Here is a 26,312-nt window from a genome sequence, read left to right as displayed (position 1 = left end):
ATTCTAAGATAAAACGGACAACTTCTAGTTCAGCAGGTTTATGTTTAGCAAAGCTGGTTGAATTAGTTGTTACGAATAAGTTATCCAATTAATTTAGTTCTTGATGGAGCAGATATGGTGCAGCAGAGTTCAGCTATGCCAGTTCTCTGCAGTATGTAAGTTAGAGAAGCCCATTGGCTACTCTAGCTAATACGGGGTTCTGGGTGGTGCTGAATGAGGGACCTATTAAAGAGAACAGAGAAGGAAAAATCAGGGTTCATTTGTGTGGAACTGGACCACAGAGGTTAAATGACTTGCCCAAGGTCACACTCAAAGGCTATGGCAGAGCTAGAAATGAAACCTAGATCTCCTGGGATCTAGTCCAGTGTCTCAAGCACACCACCACCCACATCAAGTAGCAGGGCTCCCGAGCAGGGGATCCACAATTCTTACATACTATCAAGCTGTGCCCCGCTAGAGGGTTGTTATGGTAGTGAAAGCATAGTCTACAGATCTGTGCACGTGGAACTCAGCTCCAGTTTGTCCCCTCCCTGCTTCACACACCCTGCTGTGGGCTCTTGGTATTGTGGACACTAGCGCAGCCCTGAGGCTTCAGCAGTGGCCAGAAAGCAGCTATGCTATAACTACACAGGTTGAAGGGACAATGGGGTGGAAATTTGTCATCCTGACTGCCATGGGACTTCCACTGGTCTAAAGACTAGTAACTCAAGTGTAGCGCAGGGTGGGTGATTTGGATAGTAACCATTCTATTACTAACATGAAGTAGATATATTTTTATTCCTGTTATTAAAGTCTCTCTTTGGCAACTTGAGGCTAGTTTCCAGCATTTATGAGGATTTTTTTTTTGGTGGTGAGTGGTTTTAAGGACTCCTTGTGATGACTGCATTTGATCCTGATTATATGAGCTTTCTACATACCTTTGCTATGATTTGAGCTTTATCAGAATCTCCAGTTCTTTCCCTGTTGCCCTCATAGGGTTGCATACACAGTACCTCTCACAGTGGGTATACATAGGAGACAAAACTAAGACCTTAGAGTAAATTGAAAATCCCACATTTGTACACCAGCAGGTAATAAGTGAAGCTTAAGCATTGCATTCCTACTGTCTGTTGTTCCAGACCCTGCAATCAAATAGGAGGCCATATTCGGAAGCAATTCTACGAGATGACAGTTTATTGTGGAAGGTCCAGCATCACTAACAAATCCAGGCCAATAATAATATATATAAAAAGAATTTCTTCATCGTTTTTCTCAGAATAAACTGCAATTTTTTTAAAGGTGATGGCCAACCATTATTCAAATGTTAAAAGCATTTTGGATGCTTGTTTAAAAATCAGGCTACAGGGGCACATTCTACACCTAATATTGTGTATAGCCTTAGTAAGGCAGCAGGAAATCTTCAAGCAGAGAAAAAAAATCAGACAGGGCTTTGCCAAAGCTAAGAAATTCTCTCTCTCTCACCTGTGTGTATATAATTATATGAGTAACCTCTGAGGGCTGAACTTGGACATTATTCTAAATAGCATTAAAATTTAAAGGCTTCTCTTTAACAGCACACACATGAAATTTTAAACTGTGTAGTGGCTCAATTTTGTAATGCCCCCAGAACCATTTCAAGGCAGCTTGAGCAGCAAATTTCATAGTTTAAAATATCACTTTGGAAATTAGCTAACTCACAGGGGAGATCACCCACTAGGAGAGTGGTTCATGTGTGCAGGGGTTCTGGATAGCCACAGGGGGTTGCTGCACTAGGGAGGAGGAAAGATTTATAGCCATAAGAATATAGGCACTGACTCTGTAGGTAGTCCTGGACTCAAGCACCCACCGGGCCAGATTAATCTTTTGTAGCCCCAGGCGCCCAGACCACGGCCCTGCCCCTTGCTCCACCCAAAGGCCCCATCCCCACTTGGCCTCTTCCCCCAAAGGCCCCAGCCATGCTCTGCCTTAAGGCCACACCCCCATTCAACCTCTCCCCCCAAGGCCCTGCCTACTGCTCGCACAGGGGGAGGGGGCGGAGAGGAGCACCCACTGGCAAAAACAGAAGTCAGTTCCTGTGCATAAGGAGACAGAGCTAACATACTAGGGAGAATCAATTCCACATTGCCTACCTAGCTCCCTCTGTATGCCCTTTTCCCTCAATCTGTGTCCCACTGGAAACCCTCCTTCCCATCCCTCTAGTGCCATTCCTGATTTCTTCCTATGGCTGGGAAGCGACAGCGGTAGGTTACACTGGAAGGTGTGTTTAGGAATTGATATAGAGCCTGGTTGCAGTGAGGTTGGTGACAGCAAACAGTCAATGAGAAGTTGTCACCTCCTTGAAGAGCAGTTGTTGCTATACTTGTGGAAGTGAGCATGAGTGTGGGGGTGTTGTATGGAGGAATCGTTTTGTATTTAGGCAAGAAGGCCTGCTTTCACTCAGAGAGTGGGGATACATGTGGGAAATGGAATGCACTGTAGCATTATAAGCTTCAGTTCCTGGGTCTCTCTGAGGATGAATACATTTGGTTACAGTTTCTAAATGGCTGAGAAAGGATGGACTCAGTGTAGGATTATTCCTTCCTTCTGAAGAGAAATGAATGGATAAAGGAACAAAGTTCTGTGTTCCTAGCCTTTGCTATTTACAAGTGTTTGGTTACAGTCTTCAACAGGAATTTTGATGGCAAAAGTAGCAACGAATAATGCCAAATACTTAAAGTTCACCGATAAATCTCCATTTTCAAAATGCTAGCAGAAGCAGCTATTGTGTCTGAATACCTTTAGCTAGCAGCAGGAACTTCTTTTGTGGTTGTTCTCCCAAGACACTCTTTCCAAAACTGTTTTGCATATTTCTGACATCTTCAGCCTGAAATGCATTAACAAGCATTTATACGGTGTCTGTAGGTCAATGCCCTAGTCACAAGGTGCTGAGGCCCACCAAAACCAGTTTAAGACAAAAGGTTATATGTTTCTGCCACGGTGATAATAAGAGAGCAAGGTTTGTTTAGATAGCTGTCCAAATCACCTGTATAAACTATAGTAGAAGACAACCATTCAGGTCATCTAATCCACCCTTCTGCAGACAATGGAGGATAGTCCCCCTCAGTCAGTAAATATAGGAACTTATCTGGTTCTCAACGCCATAATATTTACTACTGATCTGCTAATCTAGTTTTAAAGATCACAGGTGGTGGAGTTTCTAACACTGCCTGCTGGAGATCACTCCAAAATTGAATCTTCCCTCTTTGCCAGGAAGTTTTTTCCGCTATCTATTTTTCAGTCTGGTAAAGTAGTCCAGAAACCTTTATGAGCATGTGCACCATCCCTAGTCATAGAAATATTTTTAAAAATTTTCAATCATTTCCCCCTAGTTTATACGAAGGGTTGAAAAGAGGAGAGAAGAGTGATGGTACTCAAGATCAACTAACAATTCCAGACTTGAGCACAATCCTAGATTAAATGGAGATTTCATCAATGAAATAGTTAACAGTCTTATGTTTACATTGCCATAATTGAGCACCAGAGTCAACATCCTATTGAGATGACTGGGAGCAATCGATTCTAATCTTATACCAACATGAAACAAGATAGCTCTACTGAAATCATCGAGTTACACCCATGTTACAATGGTGCAAGTGACCAAAATCAGTCCCATTGTTTCCATTTGTAAAATCAATCAATAGCATTGCCTCAACTTCACATATGGGTTAGAAATTTAGTGATTTGTTTTGTTCATTTATGAAACCTAAAATTTGGCAGAAACTGGTAAAGCCATCAAAATAGTGCCAAAAAAGTGTGCGTCTGAATATTAGCCCCATCTGCCCCTCTTGTAAATGTTATTCTCTCTTTGCTGTTTATGTTCTTTAAATATTGTACATGATAATAATCCACATTAGTTACAGTGAAACAACCAGATTATATTTAGTTCTTTTAATATTTCTTTATAAATTGGTTCATCCACCACCTTAATCATGTTTGTCACCCTTCTTTAAACTCGCTCTGATTTGATAACATCTTTCCGATATTGAGGCGGCTAGACCTGCATGCAGTATTTTCAGTCTCTCTAAACCCTTAAAAAGAAGGACAGCTGCCTCCCTGTTCTATGATATCTGCATATTCATTGCCACACGACTGTCCTGAGAGCACATGCTCAAGTTGTAGAGGGAATCTGGGTTCGGTACTATATGCTTGGGTACTACCTTCTGCTGGCTGACCCTCTATCCACCATCATTAAGTCTAGAGTTTGATTCAGTGGTTGCCAAATGGGGAGGAGCAAGGTTAAATGATTAGAAACATGGTTTAAGACAAAGGGGAAAAATGATACCAGTCATTTATAATATTCACTTGCAACCACCTCAGGCTTATTATAACCATAATCTAACCTGTAATAACTGACCTAAAACTGTAAATCTTTAAGTGATTACATGGCCAGAGAAGTTCAGGCAGATATAATTTAATCAGTTCAGAGCAGATTTAGCTAAGGGCTGGTTGCTCAGATTGCTGGCACCTAGTCATGTTTCTGACACATTTGAATAAGAATAGCTGAAAAAAAAATCAGACTTGACTTTGATGCAGGTAAGCATTTAGTAATTGCCTAATTGTATTCCTTTGTGACAGAATCACAATAAAGTATCTTCATTAACTCTCAGTTCCAGCACCTAATGCACTGTTATAGTTTTCACACAGGCCCAGCATACTGTGGATATTTTGACCTTTGTAGTTGCTACTAGAGCTTAGAATCTCTCTTTCCTTGGAAGATTATTACCTTTACATATGCATAAATGTATGAAGATTTTTTATTCTCATTTAGGTTGCCTTCACTTGTCTCATAAAATGGAGTTAGGATTCTTTTCCACTACAGTGACACCTGCTGGTGGGAGGACAGGTGATTGAATGAAAGCTTCAATCATGCTCACTTCAGCCAAAAAGGGCGCCATTCTTTTCTGTTCCTGTCATTCACAAACCAGTGAAGAACTCTGCCACACACCATCTGATTGAAGGAACGGGACTCGGGGGAGATTACTTGGCCATCAGAGCCAAGATGATATAGGAAGCAGAGAATCCTAACCACTAAGCAACCCATTTTTCTTCCACATGTGGGAGGATTTATTTGCATAACCTCATATTAACATTGGTGGGAATTATGCACATAAGATCTCCTTTGTTTTCCTGTTGAGAAGAACAGGCACCCCAATATTTTATCTAATGCCCTATGATTCTAGTAGGACAGCTATTACCAGAAACATTTGACAATGTATGGGTTTTTTTATAGGGCATAATAATTGTATAAGTAGTCCTGCATTCAGTATTTTATTATTGGATAGCTGATGCCAGAAACTATTTCCACTTACCCTACGTTTATGCCTTGTACAGAGGATACGTGCAAGAGCCTTTCACTGCAGGTGTTGATGTCTCTCTACAAATATGCATGTGAGGCAAGATTGAGCTGAATAGGCTTAAATGGTGAAATAATTTTTTTAAAATATTGGTCTCTATTTACTTTATATATTTTTGGAAAGGCCTGCTTGTTTAAACATCTTGCACATTCTGAATTTGCTGGTTATGAGAAAAGTGAAGAAAAATACCATTTGCTTTTAGGTAATCGGATTCTGTGGGATCTAATCCTATATCCTATTTATGGTTGTGCTGGCTATTCAAAATTAAAATGAACCTTTCATCCATGTGTATCATAAATGGGCATTTATCAGGATTATATGATTTTGCAATCCATCTGAATATGTAACCAGAATTTGTTTTCTTTCCGTTTCACTATGTAATTACCATGCAACAATAACAAAAGTGACATGTTTGAAGAACAGATAAAATGCTGTAAATTGGCCAGTAATGGTGATATTTCCTCATCTTCTGAAAAACCCATTTATTCTCTCTCTCAACAAATCAAGGTATTGTCAGCCCATACTCATCTTGTGGCCAGAGGGGCCCTACCAATTTCTAGATGTAAGTGAATACTGGAATGCAGATGAGGCCTACTAACGAAGGCTTTCAACTCAGGCAGCTGGTCTTAGCTTGCCTCAATTTCTAAATCATCCATAATGGGGCCAAGACCTCCGAAGCACTAAAAAGAGCGAGCTGACATGCTGGACAAACTGTTAATTTTTTCCTGAAGAAGCTGCTGTATTGCACATCTGTCACTGCTGTGCAGACAATTACTCACAGAGTGGAAAAAAACCTGCTGCTTGTTTCTAGTGTAGCTGTTAACAGACGTAATGGAGAAATACAATGGTGTAAGAGTCAAAACAGGAAGGTTTCTTTAAATTTCTAAATATAACTTTACCAAATGAGGAAACAATTGGCAAAAATTTTAATATTCAAAACCATCCCATTTTCCACATGTGTAAATCTCAGATCTGCTATGTTTAAAGAATATATATTAAGTGAGCTGATACCGTAAGACTCTATTTGAGATATTAAAGCTGCAGCTACTTTTGTAATGATCTCCTTTAACATCTGTCTCTATAGCCATTATATTAGTTTATAAGACACCCAATAAAGAGCTTCTATCAATATCATTTAAAAACAGGTGTAGAAATGAGCATACTGAAAATGTTAATTTTTCAGGAAATTAAATGTCTGTTACAATTGTTCACATTTTCAATTTTAAAAAGTCATTTCTTATTTCTATAATACCCAATATTTTTAGCATGAGATGTGCTATCGTCCGTCATCAGGAAAGCCACTAATGATTCTAGTCTGAAAAGGGAAGGCACTCTAGGTAGGGGCAATCTGAAATTCATGCATTCAATCATGGAGACCTGTAGGACTTGGAAAGAGAGTGGGCGAAGTAGAGTATCCATGTAGGTCATTTTAACAATATCTTTTGCAGATGGTTGGAGGCCAGTGAAGATGGAGACAAGAATTAGGTACTTTTGACTTTGTGGCCGGAAGCTTATTGGGCATGTAACTTAAAGAAGATATCTTCCAAAGGCAAACTGACCTAGCAGGGGGAAGTCCTCAACACTTTAAGATGGCCCTAGCCTGCCCCCTTTTTAGTGATCAAATAAAAAGCATCATAACATTTCCCAGGTTTACTAGGTCCACATTATTTCTAAGCCTTCAAAGACCTGCAACCATTCCAAGGCCTGATCGAGGTCACAACCCCAGAACTGCCAACCCCAAGGATTCCAAAATCGTGGAGTCAAGCCACCCAAAATCATGAGACTGGTTTAAAAACAATGAAATTAAATTAAATTTGGGTTCATTCTTCTTTCCCTTCCACAACCATGAAGGCTAGAAATGTCCTTTTTAAAAAAGTGAAAGTTGAGATTCTTGTAAAACAACAGGAAAGGAGTACTTGTGGCACCTTAGAGACTAACCAATTTATTTGAGCATAAGCTTTCGTGAGCTACAGCTCACTTCATCGCATGCATCCAATGAAGTGAGCTGTAGCTTATGAAAGCTTATGCTCAAATAAATTGGTTAGTTTCTAAGGTGCTACAAGTACTCCTTTTCTTTTTGTGGATACAGACTAACACGGCTGCTACTCTGAAACCTGTAAAATAACATGACTCCAGAAGCTGGGGCTTTAAGAAAAATGCCTAATATCAGGGAAGTTGATAATACTGCAGCCCCATGGAGACATAGGGCAGCCTCCAGACCTCATATAAGTGGCCAGGGCTCCCAGCAAATCCGACTCCCTTGTCTAGTTAAGACTGGCTGGTGCTGTTTGCAGGAAAGAAGCATTACTTTCACTAAGTGGAAGAAATAGCAGCTATTATCCTCTGCATGATAATCCTAAGGGAAAGGTGTAATTAAAAAAAATTCAGAGTGCACAGATAAAAATGTGACAACATGAAATACCTAACATTCTGCTGAAAATTTAAAGAGTCATCAAGGGACACTCTTCCACTGCAAAGCTAGTGATGTCTGTGAATCGGGGGATGATTTATGCTGTCTGACAATTCAAAGACAGAAGACAACTCTAATGTACAGATAAAACCAAAAGGGGCAATAGTAGATCATACCACTGGCAGTTAATGGCACTGACTCGCTGGAGAGAAATCTGGATCTACTTAAAATGTCAGGTGTGTAAAGTAATGAGTCTGTGCTTAGTAGGAGACCAACAGAAGGAGCCTTCATGGTCCACTTGTCAGTTGAGTATATATTACCACAAACCTGTTAAATAAATGAGTATTTAATACCTACTGACTCAACACAAAAATAAAAACCCGCCTACTTTTAGGAAAACTTTTAATAAAATAAAATAAAGCCTGTGGCATAAAACACATTTCTGAAAATAAAATAAATTATTCAGAAGAGTTTTAAAAAAAACCCAAAGCAGGCTAACATGGGTTTTCATTGACTAGAACAATGTTAATAGCAAGGGAATGACTGATAAAGATCCCCAGTATAATTTATGTAATGTAAGAATAGTTATGTTTACAGGGAGGGGTTTTGGTCGAGTGATTAACGCTGGAGTCTTCGAACCAGAATTCAGAGGTTATATTCTCAACTGTGCCTTTGACTTACACCAGCCCAATACTTTGGATCAGGCCCATGCTGACCTTGGGCACGCCATTGCAAGGGACACCATCAATTAAAACTCATCCTCACCCCAACCTGAAAACTACTGCTACAAGTAACATCCAAGATGACTATAAATGAAAGAGTTTAGAGAAAAAAAATATTTCCTCTATTTTTTCCAACCTGTTACTTTATACACAAAGTGCTGTCAAATACAGAGTTGATTGGTCAGTTTCCCCTTTTGTTTTTGCGGCTCTTTCACACAACGATGGAGGAGGGGGAGAGGAAAGCCATTTTAAAAATACGAAAATGTGATGGTAAAACCACATGAATTGGCCAAGGGATTTGGGAACAAGTGTGGTACCTGAAATCATTGCTCTTTTTTTTTTTAAATGGCTAGCTTTTAAGTTGAGAGTGTCTCTTTAAACTCTATGCCTCATTGCAACCCCCTGTACAATGGGTATTTTATTTCCCTGTCTGACACAGGGATTGTAAGATTTGTTTGTAATGCACTCTGGGCTCCTTTGGAAAAAAAAAGGGGGGGCCATTTCTAAAGCATTATATATTTTAAAACTTCCCAGTCCTTTCACATTTTGTCATCTTAAAATCTGAACAGGATTTAATAGATACTTAATAGATATACTGCCTGTTTACTTGGCAAATTTCATCCTGGAGTGTGTAAATGTGCTGAACTGCAGTGGACACAGAACCCTGAAAATGCAGCAACTCAGTGTAGTAGACGGCAGCAGCCAAGATGATAATCACATCTGACCCAGAGCAGGGGAAATTTTGGCCAAAGACTCCTGTATAAACCCACATTTGTACAAAGTGACAAAGCATCTTTAAGGTCTAAGCAGAATAGAATAGACCTCTGTTTGGAAGTTTTCATCCAAAAGATTCTATAGCTTGCAGTTTACCTTTCTTGGAAGAAGGAAGGGCTAAGCTGATCCTGTGAGCATTTTAACTTGAGATTTTAGGAACTCTTAACATTACAGTGCTAGCCTTAAGATGCACCACTAAGCCATCCAGTTCAGCTAAACCACGAAGAATGGATAAGAGCAGCACTAGCAGCCAACACTCATTACAAAGATGGAGGTATCATTTTACCCAAGTCTCTTTATCCCCATCTTGCAGATACGGAAACCATGGCACAGAGTGGTGAAGTGATTTGAAGATCACATAACAAATCAATGGAAGAGCCAGGAAGAGAATGTGGGTCTCGTGACTTCCAGCTCAGTGCCCTATCCAATGGACCATGTGCCAGTCTGTGTTTCACTGCCGGGTGATTGAAGAATGGGACAGCTGGGGAAACTCTAGGCTGTTTTGGGCTTGGACTGAAACATGCCAGTTTTGCCTGGCTCTGCTCGCTCTTTCTACCAAATTGCCTTCACCTCACCTTTTGTAGTGCTCTTTGGGACTGGGGAGATCTGTACAGCTAAAACCGCAGTCAGTTCTGTCATTTAGTATTGTTTCTTCTCTTCACTGCTAAATCCCAAGTAGCCTTGTCCTCTCCAGCTTCCCCTCATCTCAACTCCCCTCTAAATGGTGCCAAAGCCATCATCTTCTCCCACATCAACCCCCTTCTTGAAATCCCTCATTTGCTTCCCATGTCTTAACACATCAGATTTAAATTACTACTCACCTATAAGGTCCTGCACAATTTAACCACTGGTTACATCCTTGACCCTTGTTCCCACCGGCTCTCCCTCACTTACTCTTCATTAATAAGTATGGCAGAGTCTGGCTCTTTGGGAGAAATAAGAAAGAGGTGGACCATCAAGAGATCTCACACAGTATGAGCCTTAAGATCCATGTTTTATCAAGTAAAATTTCTCCAGTCTGCTTTTCTCCAAAGACACTTTTCACAAACAATTAAGACCACAAAGATAGTATTAAGTGTCACAGAATTTTTCTATGACTTGAAAATTAATTATCAACTTATTTGCATTGTTAAACATTAATTAGCTATGAATAGTAATTTTTTTCAGCACTGCAATACTTCAATTTCTCATTACAAAATAATTTCAGCTCTATTAATTAGTTCTAACAGTAACTCATGGTAATGGATGACACCTTAAGTGAGCTATTAAATGTACTTTACCACTGATTAGGAGGAAGACAACTAAAAAGCCCACTAGGTTTACATAAAGACAGAATATGAAACAATGCATTACAGATTTATTGACTTCCATGTAAGCAACCCACACCCTTTTAATAGTAAATAATGAGGGTTAGCAGAATCATATGCTTTGTCACAGCCGCGTACAGTTGGATACAAAGACTTCACACGTGGTTTCACGGTTTAACAAATCATCCAACTTTTATCAACTTATTCCATAAAAGTGCAATTATTTATAAATAAATAAAATCAAAAGCATTCCCTTCTTTCAACCCAGCACAGAAAAGTCCATTGGGGTCCCTTTGTATTTTGTTCTGTAGTCTCATCAGGCCCATAGATAAACAGGACTCCAGATTAGGATTTGGTCCTGATTGAAATTCTCCGAATAGCCACTTCCCTGTGCAGAGGATTGGACCTTACCCTCTCTGTCATAATAACATGCCCTTACTAGAATGAACTACCAGACTTGCAATGATTAGTTTAGAGACACCTCCACCCAAACCACCAGTCAGGTAACAATAAACATCTCCAGTTGTTAGTGGCCCCCCACTCAGGTCAGATGTGTGAAGGTTCCAAATCCTGTATACACTTTGTTCTCTGTATGTGAGCAGATCTGGCACCTGCTAGTGAGCCCAGGGAGTAATACTGGTGGCCCCATGGCCATACAATCAGATAGGAAGCATGAGCCTTTGACCGTCGAAGTACAAATGAATACATAATTTGTATCAACAAGAAACTAATAATAGGTACAACAACACAGAACCTGATGCTAAGCCCTTCTCCTACCACCGAGAAATTCTGCTTTAAAATTAGGATGCTCTAACTTATGACCAATAGCATTCAATATGCCACTGGGTTGAATGTCCTGAGACTGCACAACAAGCACAGCTGCTGATGTCCCTGTAATGATCCTGAAGAAGTGGAAGCCAAGCTGCTATGGGCAAAGCCTCATGAAACCGGTACCTTCCTTTAACTTGGTAGTAAACAGATCAAACAGATCCTCATCAAGTTACTACTCTCCCCATGGAGGAGTAAATAGGAAATATGGAGCAGCTTTTTCTGGGGAGATATCCCCATCTGTGCACTCCACAGTACAATCTTAACTCTCCAGCCTACTTAAGAGGTCTTGGAAAAACTACGAGTCCAAATTACAGCTCCTTCTGCTCACTGCAGGTCCCCCAAGCACTGGGTCTCTGGAGGACTCAGGACCCCAACCCTGAATGCTCTAAAAAAAAAAAAAAAGTGATAATAAATACTGCACTTTCAAGTTATTGGAACAAATACACCAGATGGCTGACATCAAGGGCTGCAAGAACTCCATACAGTCAGGCAATCAAGGTTCCCCTCCCCCCGCAGCCTCCCTCTAGTAGCTTGCACAACAAAAAACCTTACACAGGTCAGGGAAACTGGCCAGACAAAGAACAGGTGGCGTAAAAGATGGGAGGATATTGTCGTTGAGAACATTTCTTTCTGTTCAAGTGCTACTGCAAAACAGCACTACTTCTGGATTTCTCCCCCTGCCAAAGTCTTTCCCCACGGAGGTGGGATAGGCATTCTTAATTATGTCTGTAGACTAGATTTAAGTGGTGGTAAAGGGTTAATATAAAATTGGTATCAATTTAATCAAATACTATCCTGACTGAAAAAAAAAGTCATAAAAAATAGATGTTCCCATAGATCTAAAAGCTGTGCTTAATACATTTAGAGCTAGGAAATGCACGCACAATACTTTGACTGGATTTTCCTTCCCCCAGTGTAAATGATCATTGGAGAACTTGAGAGCCAGGCTCAAAACTGGCTCAGGGCCACCGTTTATTTGTTGACCTCATCTTTGTCAATAATGAGTAGAAATTGCCTAAATTCAATTTATCACACTGCAATTCATTACTCATAAGGTCACTGACAAATGAAAACATCTATACTAATGCATATATTGGAGTGAGTGTAAAGGCACTTTGGCAAAATGTGTTAAAATTGATGTAACTTATTATTGTGTTTGCATGGCTATAAAAAGAAGCATAAACAGGCGTTGCTTCAGTCTCAGAATTGCTCATCTCACTGACTATTATAATATGGGGTAGAGCTAAATGAAAATCTCTCTCATATTACAAAAGTGGTCTTTCACATAACAGAATTACTTAAAATTTAATCCAATCTAACACATGGAGTGCCCTGGGTATAACATGCCATCTTCAGAAGAGCTGTATTCATAGAGTTCAGTGACGTTTTAGCCATACTTGTATGGGTATGCTCAAAAAATCAGGGCAATGCGTGTACTGAGGATTTGGCACTTAAAGGAGTGTAAGATCTTGGTCAAGTATTGCATTCACTTCATAAACTGCAAAACATTCAGATGTTCTAGTATAGGAAGACATGATACGATTAAAAACAATTAGACAATGCTCATCGAATTAACATACTTTCCCCCAAATGTTCAGGTGTCCAGCAAAGCACTATGTGGATACTTCCTCCCCAACTATACTAATTTTCTAAATGTGAATGCACAGCTAAAGAATAATTACAATTACAATTCTGTAAAGAAGATAGACATCTATTGAATCTTGAGAACTGTACAAAATATCTTCAGAGTGACTGGAATCAAGGTTTCAAATCAGAGCTTGCTTTACTCCAGGCCTAACTGAAAAATGTTAGTCTTGCTATTTCAAAGAATATCCATGCATCACTGAAACTGGTAACTGTTTTAAAAGTTAGCATGTTGAAAACATGTTATGTGCAGGATTGGGGAGGAGGGGGAAGAAATAAATCATAGCTCACTGAAATAGAACACGAACCTCATAGGAGTTGCAATAGAGAATCAGATCACTACTGGGCACTAGTGACAATACCAAACGCTTCAGAGGAAGATATATAAAGTTCTATATTGGATAAATATACAATAATCTCTCCCCGAGGGTAAATTTCTTCAAGACAGTTAATGACTGGTTTATGCCCTGAAGCATGAAGGCTTTTTTATTTAAAAAGTGTTATCCATATAACACTCTGGATATTTTTTATATACATGTCAATCCTGCTGAACCATGGGCTTCCATATCCTGTCACGGAGTTTCATAGGATTATCACATGCTATGTGAAAAATATTTCCTTTTCTCACTTTTAATTTTGTTGCCTTTTAATTTCATTCCTAACCACTGGGCTTTGAGGTATTCTCGATAGGTCTCTCTCAATCTCTCCTGTTGAAGCTGTTCCACTGTGTATAATATTCTTGATTAGTCATTGGGCCAGAAAGAGAGAGAGAAAATAAATGAGAATGAGTCTGTAACCTGGTGTTGAGGACATCACTTGGGAATAGGGACACCTGGGTTCAGTCTCTGCTCCACTGACTATTGAATTATTTATACAAAGTGGAACAACTTCCACAGAAGAGACTGAGAAAAATCTGCCCCAGAATACCCTTTGCTCATTGGTTAGGGCACACTTCTGAGGAGGTTGAAGACCAAAGTTCAAATACCTGTTCTACATCAAGCAGAGGGAGGAATCAAACTGGGGTCTCATATCTTGGTGAGTGCCCTAACCTCAGGGTTAAAGGTTAAAAGGGAGCAGCTAATCCTCTGGCTGTTTTCTGAATCTAGCGTTTTAAAAATGCCAGAAACAAAACATTTTGAAAGGTTGAACACATTTTTTGTTCAATCCAAAATGGACTTTGATTTTTTTAAAAAAAGAATTCCCAGATTCCATTTGATGCAAACCATTGAAAATTTTTTGGGGGTGGAATAAAAAAAAAAATCAGTTATTTACCAACTCAACCTTCGTGGTGTATGCACAGCATATACTGGCCAAAAAAAGTGCTTTTGCCAATATAGCTTATACCAAAATAACTATGCCAGCAAGGACACATTTATGACAGTACAAGTTAGTCTTTAGTAGGGCTTTTGCTGGCATAGAAGTGACTAAAAGATCACAACCCTAACAGATACTGCTACACCAAAAGTTTCTAGTGTAGGCCAGTTTGATAATTGTGGGAGGTGGGAAAGGAGTCAAAGCAGAAAAGGTTCAGCTAATCTGGCATATGAAAGGGGAAAAAATGGTAAAATTTTTGCAATTTTTTTTATCAGCTTTATAGTTGGTGTATTGAAATTTAGCATGGAAATAGTTCTTAATAAGCTCTTTTGAGTTGACATGCACTATCCGTCCTTCACTAAGTTCTTAAGTATCTACTGTGCCTGGTTAACTTAGCATTGCAATAGAAAGTACAGTGGCAGGGCAGGAGTTTGGCACTGTCCTTTGGGACCTTGTAAGGTGCAAAAACATTAGAGAGGTCTTCATACTTCAGATTGAGGAGGGAACCTTTGTCTGATATGCCTTGAGAGATCGACAAACCAAAAGTGAAAGATTGATGGCAAAATATAGGTCACCTGAGTTCACAGTTGACTCTGTAGTTAACTACTCCCTCTTCTGAATTACACCCAAGGAAGGCTCTGCATTGAAAAGAAAGTGTGAGATGCTGACAAAATTATCAAAATAAATACGTTGGGAAGAAGGAAACCTATTTAAAACAGTCTAAATCAATAGACTGAACCATTATGACAATAAAAATGGTGTGCGTATCGTAACTGGGGCATTTCCTGACATTTGGGTGTTTGTGCAACCTTAACACTAGTTTAATATAGTTATTTCTATAGATAATTTACACATAATTAGCTAAGTGTATCTGTTCCTGATGGGGAATATAAAAATGGGAAGGGGACATTAGTAAAGTTTCACAAGCCTTGTAACAACATTTTTAGCTAATATTTATTTGTTAAAGATATTAGCAGCCTTAACTACATGTTGCAGAAAGATGTCATTCTTCCACTCATCTTAGCAGTAACGCTGCTGTCAAAAAAGCAGTTTAAAGTACACAATATACAAAAAGAACATGAAGAATGAAGTCTGTTTTATTTTATTACATCTTGCTTGTGTTAAAGCAATGCATTCTATACAGATTGTTTAGCCATTTGCTGGTAATTCAACTGACCCATTACAGACCTTAATTACAGAAAAGCCAAAATTCAGGGACAAAGTTGTTATATACTAGCATGTTAAAAATGCTTTTCCTACTTCAACAAATATTTATTTAAAAGAAAGATGCTGCCAGCAGTTGCTCATCTGTTTGAGTAAAGGTTAATGGCCCAATTCACAAAATGTTGAGGTATATTGGTAGATGCATCAAAACTCAATGTACATTACTCTAAACGTATGTTTCTTTTATTAGACCTTCAATGTAGGCAGAACATTTTAGGCTACTAATTAATCAAGCATAAATGGAAAGCATCAGGTGAGTGCTGGGAACTCTCAGATATGAGAGTGTCCAACATCGATTAATATGTGAAAAGGAAAATTTATTTCAATGTTATATCTAGTAGCAGATGGTATATCATATCAAAATACTTGTGTATGTATTTTAAAATAATCTGAGGCATCACTGTAGTAGGTATTGTTATAAGCTAGTAATGGAAAAACCTAACAGGCAAATTTTAAGACATATTTTGAAATAGTGGCATGTTTTATCACAGTCGCAAAGCCAAGTGTCTCCAAAAAGTGGCCTTTTTAAAGAACACACTAGCTCTAACCTACACAATCACATTGTTAGAGCAACTGTAAAGAGGCCTAGGAAAACAGAATTGAAAATGGGGGCATGAGGTAGGGAGAGAATTGTACAGCAATATCAAGAAAAATATCACTACATTATATTTTAACAAATCATTTCCCTCTACTTGGCACCCAGTCTGCTCTGGCATTTCTAGGAAATTCCAGTTGCAAAACAAAGGCATATTTATATCTAAATAAAATCAGTTTGAATACCCTTGATATCTATTAATTTCTTTTGAACAGATTGATTGATTTAAAATTAGAAACTAACATGTTTTTATACCCTAGCTCTGATTCTTTACATCTTCATCAAGCTAAGTAATTCCTCCACTATGGGAGTCTACCAGGTCGATTGTACCCGTGCATGTGGGGGAAATGGGGAGCAGAGTGGGAACCAGCAAGGTTTTATCCTAATATTTGTCCATGCGGTTTTTTATTTTTAAATTCTCCACTAAAATGGCAAATATTTTCAAATACTTTTTAAGCTGCAGACTGATATTTCTTGAATTTCTGCAGCTACTGTATATTGCCTGGATATACTAGAAACAATGCTATTTGTACCACAGTTACAATTACCAAATGATAATACACAGGCTTTGTAATCAATCATGATGGAATTATAATGGGGGGAGGAAGTTCTTTAAACTTTTACTAATACAGCATAATAATAGAAGCCTACAGCTTTTACTTAACATTGCCATGTGTCTTCTTATTAATTCACAAATAGTCTAAAGTTCAAGAAGTTATTCACTGCTCCATATAATACTCACAAATACGTCTTTAGAATTCAACAGCACTTCATAGCCCTTTGGAGTATCAAGCGTGTAGGAGAATTCCACATCAGTTAAAATATAGCTATCTGCCTGTACATATATAGAACCGGCCTGTGTGTATATTAAATGGCAGTTATACATGTGGAATCCACTGTTAGTTGCAGAATTCAAAATTCTTGGCTCTTCACAATTACATGGCCACAAAATTCTTTGGTCATAGAATCTGTTTAATGAGCTTAGCTGTACAGTACAAGTCTGAAATGGAAAAGCCACACTACAGTGTAGCCTAGAAAGTTCCATAGAAACAAATATTCTTGCTGATTAAATACTGAAGAAATCCAAAAAGTCGCTTTTTCAAAAAATCAAAATCACATTTAAAACCGCAAGTAAAGTATTCTACTCCAAATCAGTGAACTTGTACATTTGATCAGCATCAAGGATGACATCAGACACTAACCAGTTACTCTACACTAGGTCAATAGTAAGCAGACTCTAAAAAGGGCCAAAAAACAGACAATACTAGCACTTGGAAAGTGAGAACACTGTTTTTCAATTAATCTGTTGCTTTCTCTTGTAGCTACTTTCCTAGTATTGTGTTTGCTGGAAAATGGATGAGGTTGTGAGAGGAAAAGAGCTTTCTTCTTGATGATTAATTTAGAGTAAAATCTTGGCCCCAGTGAAGTCAGTGGAAATGTTGGCACTGACTTCAATGGGGCCAAGTTTTCGCCCTTAGTCCATTGGAATGAAGACTCCTCTTCAATTGTATTATACTACCCTAATGTGGAATTTGCTTTACGCCACCAGTGTCCTGGCAGCTTGATTGGCTGGTGTTCGATGAAATTACTAGTGCTGATATTGGATACTGATTAAAATGCTTAATGATCCCCCCTTGACTTAAAATTGCTCACTCAAGACTTTAGAGATGCTACCAGAGTATTTCCCTCCCTTCTTACTGGCTTCACTTTGTCTTTTCTCTGCTTCTTCCATGATGCTTCCAAGTTTGTGGCAGGATGTCCATATCATGACCACAAAAACACTGAATGGTAGCTACCCCTCGCTGTAACCTACAACTCAACTCAAAATATACCAAAACCCCAAGTTTAAGAACAAATGCAAGGGTCACATTTAAAATACACTCGTTTTTGAGGTGGAGAGTCAGGGGAACACTAGTATAAAAAATAACCAGAATTCCAAGCTGAGGGTGAACACTAAAAGTTTTAAAAATATTTACTTAAAAAATATCTTACAAGATGTAAAAACAATTATAAAAGCATTAGAATTAGGGCTTACACACAGATAAGCATGATGCTTTACAAGATAATGGGGTTACATTCCTATGATGACAAAGTTACCATCAATGTTGCCATTTGGGGACACCTAATGTATGTCACCATGGAAAAGCAGAGATCATGTTAACCTATCCTCATGTATGGCCAACTTCTAGAAATACCTAGTTTGGAAATTTTTGCCTTTAAAGGAAGGAAAAATGAACCAACATAGCAGCTTTCTAAGGTTTAATTTTCCTTGATAACAAATCCTCTCAGAACACTTCAGATGAGAAAATGGTGCCAAAAAATGTTTGCCTAAATGCTGAAATCTGCTGTGTGAGAAGCTTTTCAGGAAAAATAAACGCATTGCATTTTGAATCATATACCGAACAGACTTTGTTTTAAGATCACAGAAAATAAAAAAGTACAATTGTTTTTACATTTTAGCACCATTACAGAGTTAGGATTCAAACACCTCTTGTGCCACTGTGGCTGTACCTTGCATCTTGAAAGCCAGAGTAGTCAACATGAAACATTTAGGCTTCAGAACTCCATAAGTGAACAACAACTGGATTTGCTGATGACAAAATATAATATAAGACTTTAGCTTTTTTTTTTTTTTAAATTAAGGTTGGTCTTCCTGACTTCTGTACAGAAGTTGGAGTGCTTTTCTGTCAGCTAAATCCAAGTCCGAGTCCCTTTGGCCTCTGGATGGCTCTGACTGGTTCTGACATCCCTTTGCCGTCTGGTCCCAGGCCTGTGCCAGGAGTCCAGCCCATACTTTGAAGCATTCTGTTTCCAATGTTGTTTTCTGGGATTGGTTGGGCATTTTCACCTACAAACCCTGAGATTAAAAAGAAACATACAACATTAATCAGTACTGCCATGTAGAAAAGAGCAAGATAATCTCCTTTAAAGCCTTAACCCTTCTTATTCTCCTAATTCATCTAATAGGTTGCTAGAACAGGCTGTCTTTGCATATGTTGACCTCATAGCTGTATGTTAATTGTACATATATAGTCTATAGTTTCACCATTTTTTAAGAGTAGCTCAATTTTTAATCATTACACATTTATTTTTGCTGCAGATCTTTTATGCATGAGACAAAAATGCTGGATGTAAGACTCAAAGAAAACTCAAAACCTGAATAAATTTATCAATGTATGGAGAGGACTATTTGACTACCGAGTTAGGTATAGATATCAAACATGGGCATAAGAAACATCACACCTTTTCTTTCCACCCTCATTGATACAATAAATGCTTTTCAATCAACTGGAGTATGCTGAGATGTTTAATAAAACAACTAATCATTTATGATTGAATTCTCACAACAGCAACAAAAGCAGAGCAGACAACTGACATATTCTTCAGAGACAAGGTGGGTGAGGTAATATCTTTTATTAGACCAACTTCTGGAACATTACCTCATCCACCTCATCTCTCTAATATCCTGAGAGCAACATGGCTATGGCAACACTGCATATAATATTCTCCAGTCCATTTGTATCCTATTTCATTGATTTGTTTTACTAAAGATTAGAAAGATTTAAAAGGCAAATATAAACACTGGGAAGTACCGTATGCATTTGCATTGAAGAACTTTCTCTTAAACAAAATGGTACCAACTTTTCTAATGCACTGCTTTTCCATTTCAGTAAGAGCTTGTGTAAGATAATATATTGCAGTCATTTGGATAAATCACAGTCTTAAACTTCCCCTAAATAAAATATAATACTGTAACATTCCAACTCTGAGACATCTCTAAACAAAACATTTTTACCATCACAAAACATATCTGTGAATGTGGCCAAAGGTTGACTTACCATTAATCAGAAATAAAAGCAGATTCTGATCTTGGTTACATAGGTGTAAGAGTCAGCTGACATCCATGAATTTATTCTGGATTTACACTAGCATAACTTAAAAGATAATCTGTCTGACTGTCTGTAAAATACTCTGAACATGAATATCACTGTACGAGATTGGTAGGTTTATCCTATTCTATCTCAATTTATCCTTTTAAAAAAGAAAGGATATTTTGTGTCACTGAGCATGAGGAATCCCCGATTAATGCCTAATTGTGTGCTACTGTGCAATGTAAGTGAGAAGTGGCCACTTGTACAGTTTTATGTTTCTCAGATTTGAGAACATTATTTTTAAAGTTTTCAGAGTAGCAGCCGTGTTAGTCTGTATCTGCAAAAAGAACAGGAGTGCTTGTGGCACCTTAGAGACTAACAAATTTATTAGAGCATAAGCTTTCATGGGCTACAGCCCACTTCATCAGATGCATAGAATGGAACATATAGTAAGATGTGTACACACACACACACACACACATACAGATAAGTTGGAAGTTACCATACGAACTGTGAGAGGCTAATTAGTTAAGATGAGCTATTATCAGCAGGACAAAAAAAACTTTTGTAGTGATAATCAAGATGGCCCATTTAGACAGTTGACAAGAAGGAGTTAAGGCTACTTAACTTAAGGAAATAGATTCAATTTGTGTAATGACCCAGCCATTCCCAGTCTTTATTATTTTTAAAGAAAGTTGTTTGATATGTTTTTGAGTAATATCTTTTCTACAAAACAAATGTCCATACTTCTATCATTTGCTGGTACTCCCTCAGTACCACGATCTACTTGATGTCCTGTTAGAGGAAAAGCAATACACATACGAGGAGACAGACCGCCAATAGTAAAGGGGTTAAACCCAACAGATTTACTTTTCTTATGAATGTAGAAAAACAGAAGTATTTGTAGTAGCAAAGGAAAATGAAAAGTGAAAGGCATTTAAATCTATTGCCTTTTCTCTCCCATTAACGATTGAAGCTTCTGTAGTACAGAGTTTTGGAACTGATGCACTGGTAAGCTTTCCTGTATGCACTGTCTTTGGTAACTGCCCACTCCTGATATAAATGCAGATAGCATGATACTGCTAGTTATGAAATGGGGGAGGAAGTAAGGTGTATAACATCCTGCCCTGCAGGAGGAAAAAAATTTGAAACCTCTTCATTGTCTACACTGAAGGTGAGCTGTTTCAGGGAGGTGGATTTTTGTTTAATCTGCTGTGAATGAATTTCCAAAGCTTGACAGACTTGGGGCATTAGCCATTGAGGTAGGGACAATCTTTTTTTGCTCTGTATTTGTACAGCATGTAGCACAATAGGCTCCAGGTCCATGACTAGGGCTCCTAGATTCTACTACCAATAAATAAGTTAGTTTCCCATTCATTCATACTCGCCTGCCTTTTTTTTTTTTTTTTGGAGAACTCTAGTAACAAGTGTAGGGAGAGCACAGTTATGTGTTTTTAGAGAGACTAAAGTTTTAAACTAATCATTTACCTCTGATGAGCAATTGGTTCATTATTACATTAACTTTACCAAGGAGTATTAAAACAAAAGTTGAACAAATATTTTGAAGCTCCTCAATATACAAATCTAGAAAGCTACATTGAAACAGCATACACAGGCAGTAGTCAAACCGAAGATGAGAGATGCATATTGAAACCTTCATGATATACCCTACTTGTGATTATTGTGGCAACAAATTTACAGTACTCAAGAATTATCTACTGTACTATTCTGTATACTCAGTCACACTGTGGCCAGATAAAAGCTAGACAGCCACTATTCCAATCCCTGAGTCAAAGAAAAAAGAAAGAGTGCTGAGAGAAAGCTAATTTTAATATTGGTTTGAAGCAGTACTTAACATTAGGTGATAAAGGCTCTGAAGTCAGTGTCCTGGCCCTGTGAGGGTGCTCTTGAACTGACCAGCACAACATTCAATAACAAAGTCTTCCTTTCTTTTCAGGCCTCCCATGGACAGAGACAGTTTTCATACAGACAAGTCCCTGACAATGACTGAGCATACATAGAGCAGGCTGTGGACCTTCTGAGCTCTTGCTTCTAGCACAGAAAATGGAAAAAAAATATCGATGTCCAAACTAATTGACAGGTAAACACCCTTACTAAAACTATAGAAGTATCCATTAACTCACTTTTTTGGGGATAACTTAAACAATAAAATTGGTAGTGGGGTCCTAATATCTTAAAAACAATGGAAAAAAACAACAGAGGGGAATAAAGTTCACAGTGCTTCCAAGGAAAAGGGAAAAATGACAGAGGCATATAATCAAGGTGTTCACACCATCTCAGAATAGGATGTGTCAGATGATTCCTGAGTTTGCATAGCAGTGCCAGAAACACACTCCAGAGTTTAAACGGTAGAGAACAGCTCAAAACAGAGCAAACAACTTTGCTGGTTCACTAGAGTCCATTTAAAAAGCACAGTTAACTTTATATAAACTATGTATCTTCCTGTATCAAATCCAATTCCTCACACAACAAGAACAGAAAGAGGCTATACAGATGAACAATTTGTACCCTGAAACATGCTATTTAATAAACTGATGCTTCTATTTTTGATTTTTTCCTGTAACAGAATGCATTTCCTCTTTCTGTGACTGACAGGATAATTGGAATACGTTTTGTTTTAAAGACACTTAAGTACTTTTAAAATATACAGTATAATTACTTTTTCCACTCCATTGTACATGATTTTCTATTAGAACTCTAAAATCCCCAAACCCTCTGAATACAGCAAACAAAAGGCTTATTTTCTTTTTTTTGTTTTTGTGCACACGAACACACATGCACCATGCATGTCCAACAATATTTTTGGTTTTGCTTGAGGTCAGTGCAACACCAAAAAAATTAACGCACAACTGGGATGTAAACAACTAATTTACTTTCCTGTTTTTATTTTCTTAGCAAGCGTGCAGGCTGGCTGTATTTTATTTCAAAAAGATTTGGTATCAACAGTCCATTCTCCCTGTTTAGTCAGTTTTGAAGCCTAAATCTTACAATGTTTTTATAAAAAGTGAATCAAATTACAGTTATTTTATCCTGCACATTTTGAGCCTCTCCACTTTCTATAAAAACACAGTTTCTGGTAATTTTATTCATTGTAGTCCTTTTCCTTCATTCTATGACCAATCAGCACTCAGAAATACCATTCTTATTGCTGATTGGTTGACGATTGGGAAAGAACAGAGTATGACAAATACCATGCTACCTTGTTTTTTTTTTTTTTTTTTTTTTTTGCTGTGGGCTTTTATTCTCTAATTTAAAGCAGTTATTGTCCTTGCAATATACAACTTAAATATACATCAGCTTCTAACTCATGCCAATGGTACTTCTTGGACTGGCCAGCAGGGGCTTTCAGAGAGTGGTAAAAGCATATTGCCCCTAAAAATGGTTGTACTACCTCCAGGACATGTTCAGTCTTGACCCAGCCTGAAGCAAGAACAAGAACAACCCGCTGCTGCCACCTCAGGGAAAAGCAGCTATGCAAAATGTGACAGGTGAAAGGCAGTGACGGGGTGGGGAGTGGGAAAGAGGCAGTGGTTATGAGGAATGGAAATCAGCACTCTATGTTAATAATTTGCAGGAATTTCACTTGCAGACCCTTCTGCCTTACAAAATTTGATAGCAACCATAATACTTTGGTTCCTGATTTGCCAGATGAGTGGCAGCTCACTGGAGTGGTTGCCATCACATAAGTGAGGGGAAAGCACTGAAGGAACAGTGGGAATGCTTGGATGGCAAGACAATGCTATCAAATTCCTATACCTATACTGAGCAACACCCACAGCCCAAAAATACAAACGTGTGTGTGTGTGTATATACACACACACACACAGCCTCTGGAGCCCACCTCTATTATACATGTGCATGCCTAATATGAAACCCATAAATGTATATATGAAATATGCTTAATATGAAACCTATAAATGTAAAAAGGCAAACATATTTGTGTATTTAAAAACGTTTGGGGGAATAACGAAAACTTCCAATAACATTTTTATTGTGAAATTTTTATGATGGCGTTAAAGGTACATTTCTATTAAATGTATCTTTCAAGAGGTGACTCTGGCAATTACAGGCCAGTAAGCCTGACTACAGTTCCAAGCAAACTGGTTGGAAAGATAGTAAAGAACAAAATTGTCAGACATATAGATGAACATAATTTGTTGGGGAACAGTCAATATGCCTCACCAATCTACCAGAATTCTTTGAGGGGGTCAACATGCATGTGGACAAGGGGGATCCAGTGGATATAGTGTATTTAGATTCTCAGAAAGCCTTTGACAAGGTCCCTCACCAAAGGCTCTTAAGCAAAGAAAGCAGTCATGGGATAAGAGGGAAGGTTCTCTCATGGACTGGTAATTGGTTAAAAGATAGGAAACAAAAGGTAGGAATAAATGGTCAGTTTTCAGAATGGAGAGAGGTAAATAGTGGTGTCCCTCAGGGGTCGGTACTGGGCCCGGTCCTGTTCAACATATTCATAAATGATCTGGAGAAAGGGGTAAACAGGAAGGTGGCAAAATTTGCAGATGACACAGAACTACTTAAGATACTTAAATCCCAGGCAGACTGCAAAGAGCTACAAAAGGATCTCTCAAAACTGGGTGACTGGACAACAAAATGGCAGATATTGGCAAATTCAGTGTTGATAAATGCAAAGTAATGCACATTGGAAAACATAACCCCAACTATATATATGAAATGATGGGGTCTAAATTAGCTGTTACCACTCAAGAAAGAGATCTTGGAGTCACTCTGGATAGTTCTCTGAACATCCACTCAATGTGCAGCAGCAGTCAAAAAAGCAAAAAGAATGCTGGGAATCGTTAAGAAAGTGATAGATAATATTGCATGCAGATGTGGTTGTCCCATCTCAAAAAAGATATAGTGTACTTGGAAAAGGTTCAGAAAAGGGCAACAAAAATTATTAGGGGTATGCAACAGCTGAGGAGAGATTAATAAGACTGGGACTTTTCAGCTTGGAAAAGAGATGACTAAGGGGGGATATGATAGAGATCTATAAAATCATAACTGGTGTGGAGAAAGTAAATAAGGAAGTGTTATTTACTCCTTCTCATAACACAAGAACTAGGGGCCACCAAATGAAATTAATAGGCAGCTGGTTTAAAACAAATAAAAGGAAGGTTTTTTTCCACACAACGCAGTCAACCTGTGGAACTCCTTACCAGAGAATGTTTTGAAGGCGAAGACTATAACAGGGTTCAAAAAAGAACGAGATAAATTCATGGAGCATAGGTCCACCAATGGCTATTAGCCATGATGGGCAGGGATGGTATCCCTGGCCTCTGTTTGCCAGAAGCTAGGAATGGGCGACATGGGATGGATCACTTGATTACCTGTTCTATTCATTCCCTCTGGGACACCTTGCATTGGACACTGTCGGAAGACAGGATACTGGGTTAAATGGACCTCTGGTCTGACCCAGTATGGCCGTTCTTATGAAAAAAAGAGGCACATAATTTTTCTTAACAGCTGTTGAAACAGATACATTCTGGTTAAACAGTACACTAGCATTCAATGCCATACCCTTGATTTTACAGTGATTGCCATGAATTAATTTAATTCCATCTGTAAGCTAAAAAACAGATCAGAGGTCTAATGCTGCTGCAGGCTCCACATCTGTTTAATCATTTTTGGACACAACAGCTTGCAAAAGTTCAGGATTTAAATTTGCTTAATATTTAAGAAATAATGTTTTACTAGTGTGTGAATCTCACCAGGAAACAAACGTGTCAATACTCAGTTTTGAGCTATATGGCAAACTGCAAATCTATTTTCCCTTAACTGTAAAATACTTCTTCTTTAGAACATTCTATCTAGGCTTATATTTGTTACAGATCAAAAAACAGGACAGTTACCCAATGTACTACTATTGTGACTTTCAATATTTAAAAAGGGTAGAAAGCTATAATTTGTTTTTTATTTTTTTTATTTATTAATCTTTTTATTGCTAATGGGGCAAAATCAGTTTTCAGGTTATTGACAAAACTGACATCACTTAAATTATTTTGGATTTACACTGGTGTAACTAAAATCAGAATCCAGTTCAGCACCTTCAATAAACTTTAGGAGAGCAACACAAAGTCTTTTTCAGGCATAAGAATAAAGGAAGGTGGATTTGTGCAATTTCAACTTTGACCAAATTATTATTTTTTTTAATGCTAAGGATAATTTCTCAGAAAATGATACTGCATTGAAATAGAGTCCTGGACTC

At 38.2% G+C, this 26,312-nt stretch overlaps 1 protein-coding gene across 9 annotated transcripts in view; it reads right to left on the bottom strand.

Moving 5' to 3' along the window:
- Positions 1–15,447: 15,447 nt before the first annotated feature.
- The window catches only part of GPATCH2 (G-patch domain containing 2), a 182,915-nt gene continuing 172,050 nt past the window's right edge, over positions 15,448–26,312 (bottom strand). For 2 of the 9 annotated variants that reach the window (XM_073338876.2, XM_073338879.2), the window contains one exon: positions 15,448–19,050. In XM_073338876.2, the coding sequence (XP_073194977.1) occupies positions 18,881–19,050 (170 nt within the window). In that variant the 3' untranslated portion in view covers positions 15,448–18,880. Of the gene's footprint in view, positions 19,051–24,832; positions 25,534–26,312 lie in introns of those variants that run through there. The other 7 variants (XM_073338882.1, XM_073338889.1, XM_073338887.1 and 4 more) reach the window with 6 other exon arrangements.

Source organism: Lepidochelys kempii, chromosome 3, assembly GCF_965140285.1.
Source record: "Lepidochelys kempii isolate rLepKem1 chromosome 3, rLepKem1.hap1, whole genome shotgun sequence".
NCBI classification, from domain to species: Eukaryota; Metazoa; Chordata; order Testudines; family Cheloniidae; genus Lepidochelys; species Lepidochelys kempii.
The sequence above is the reverse complement of the archived record's forward strand: the minus strand, read 5'-3'. Positions and strand labels throughout refer to the sequence as shown.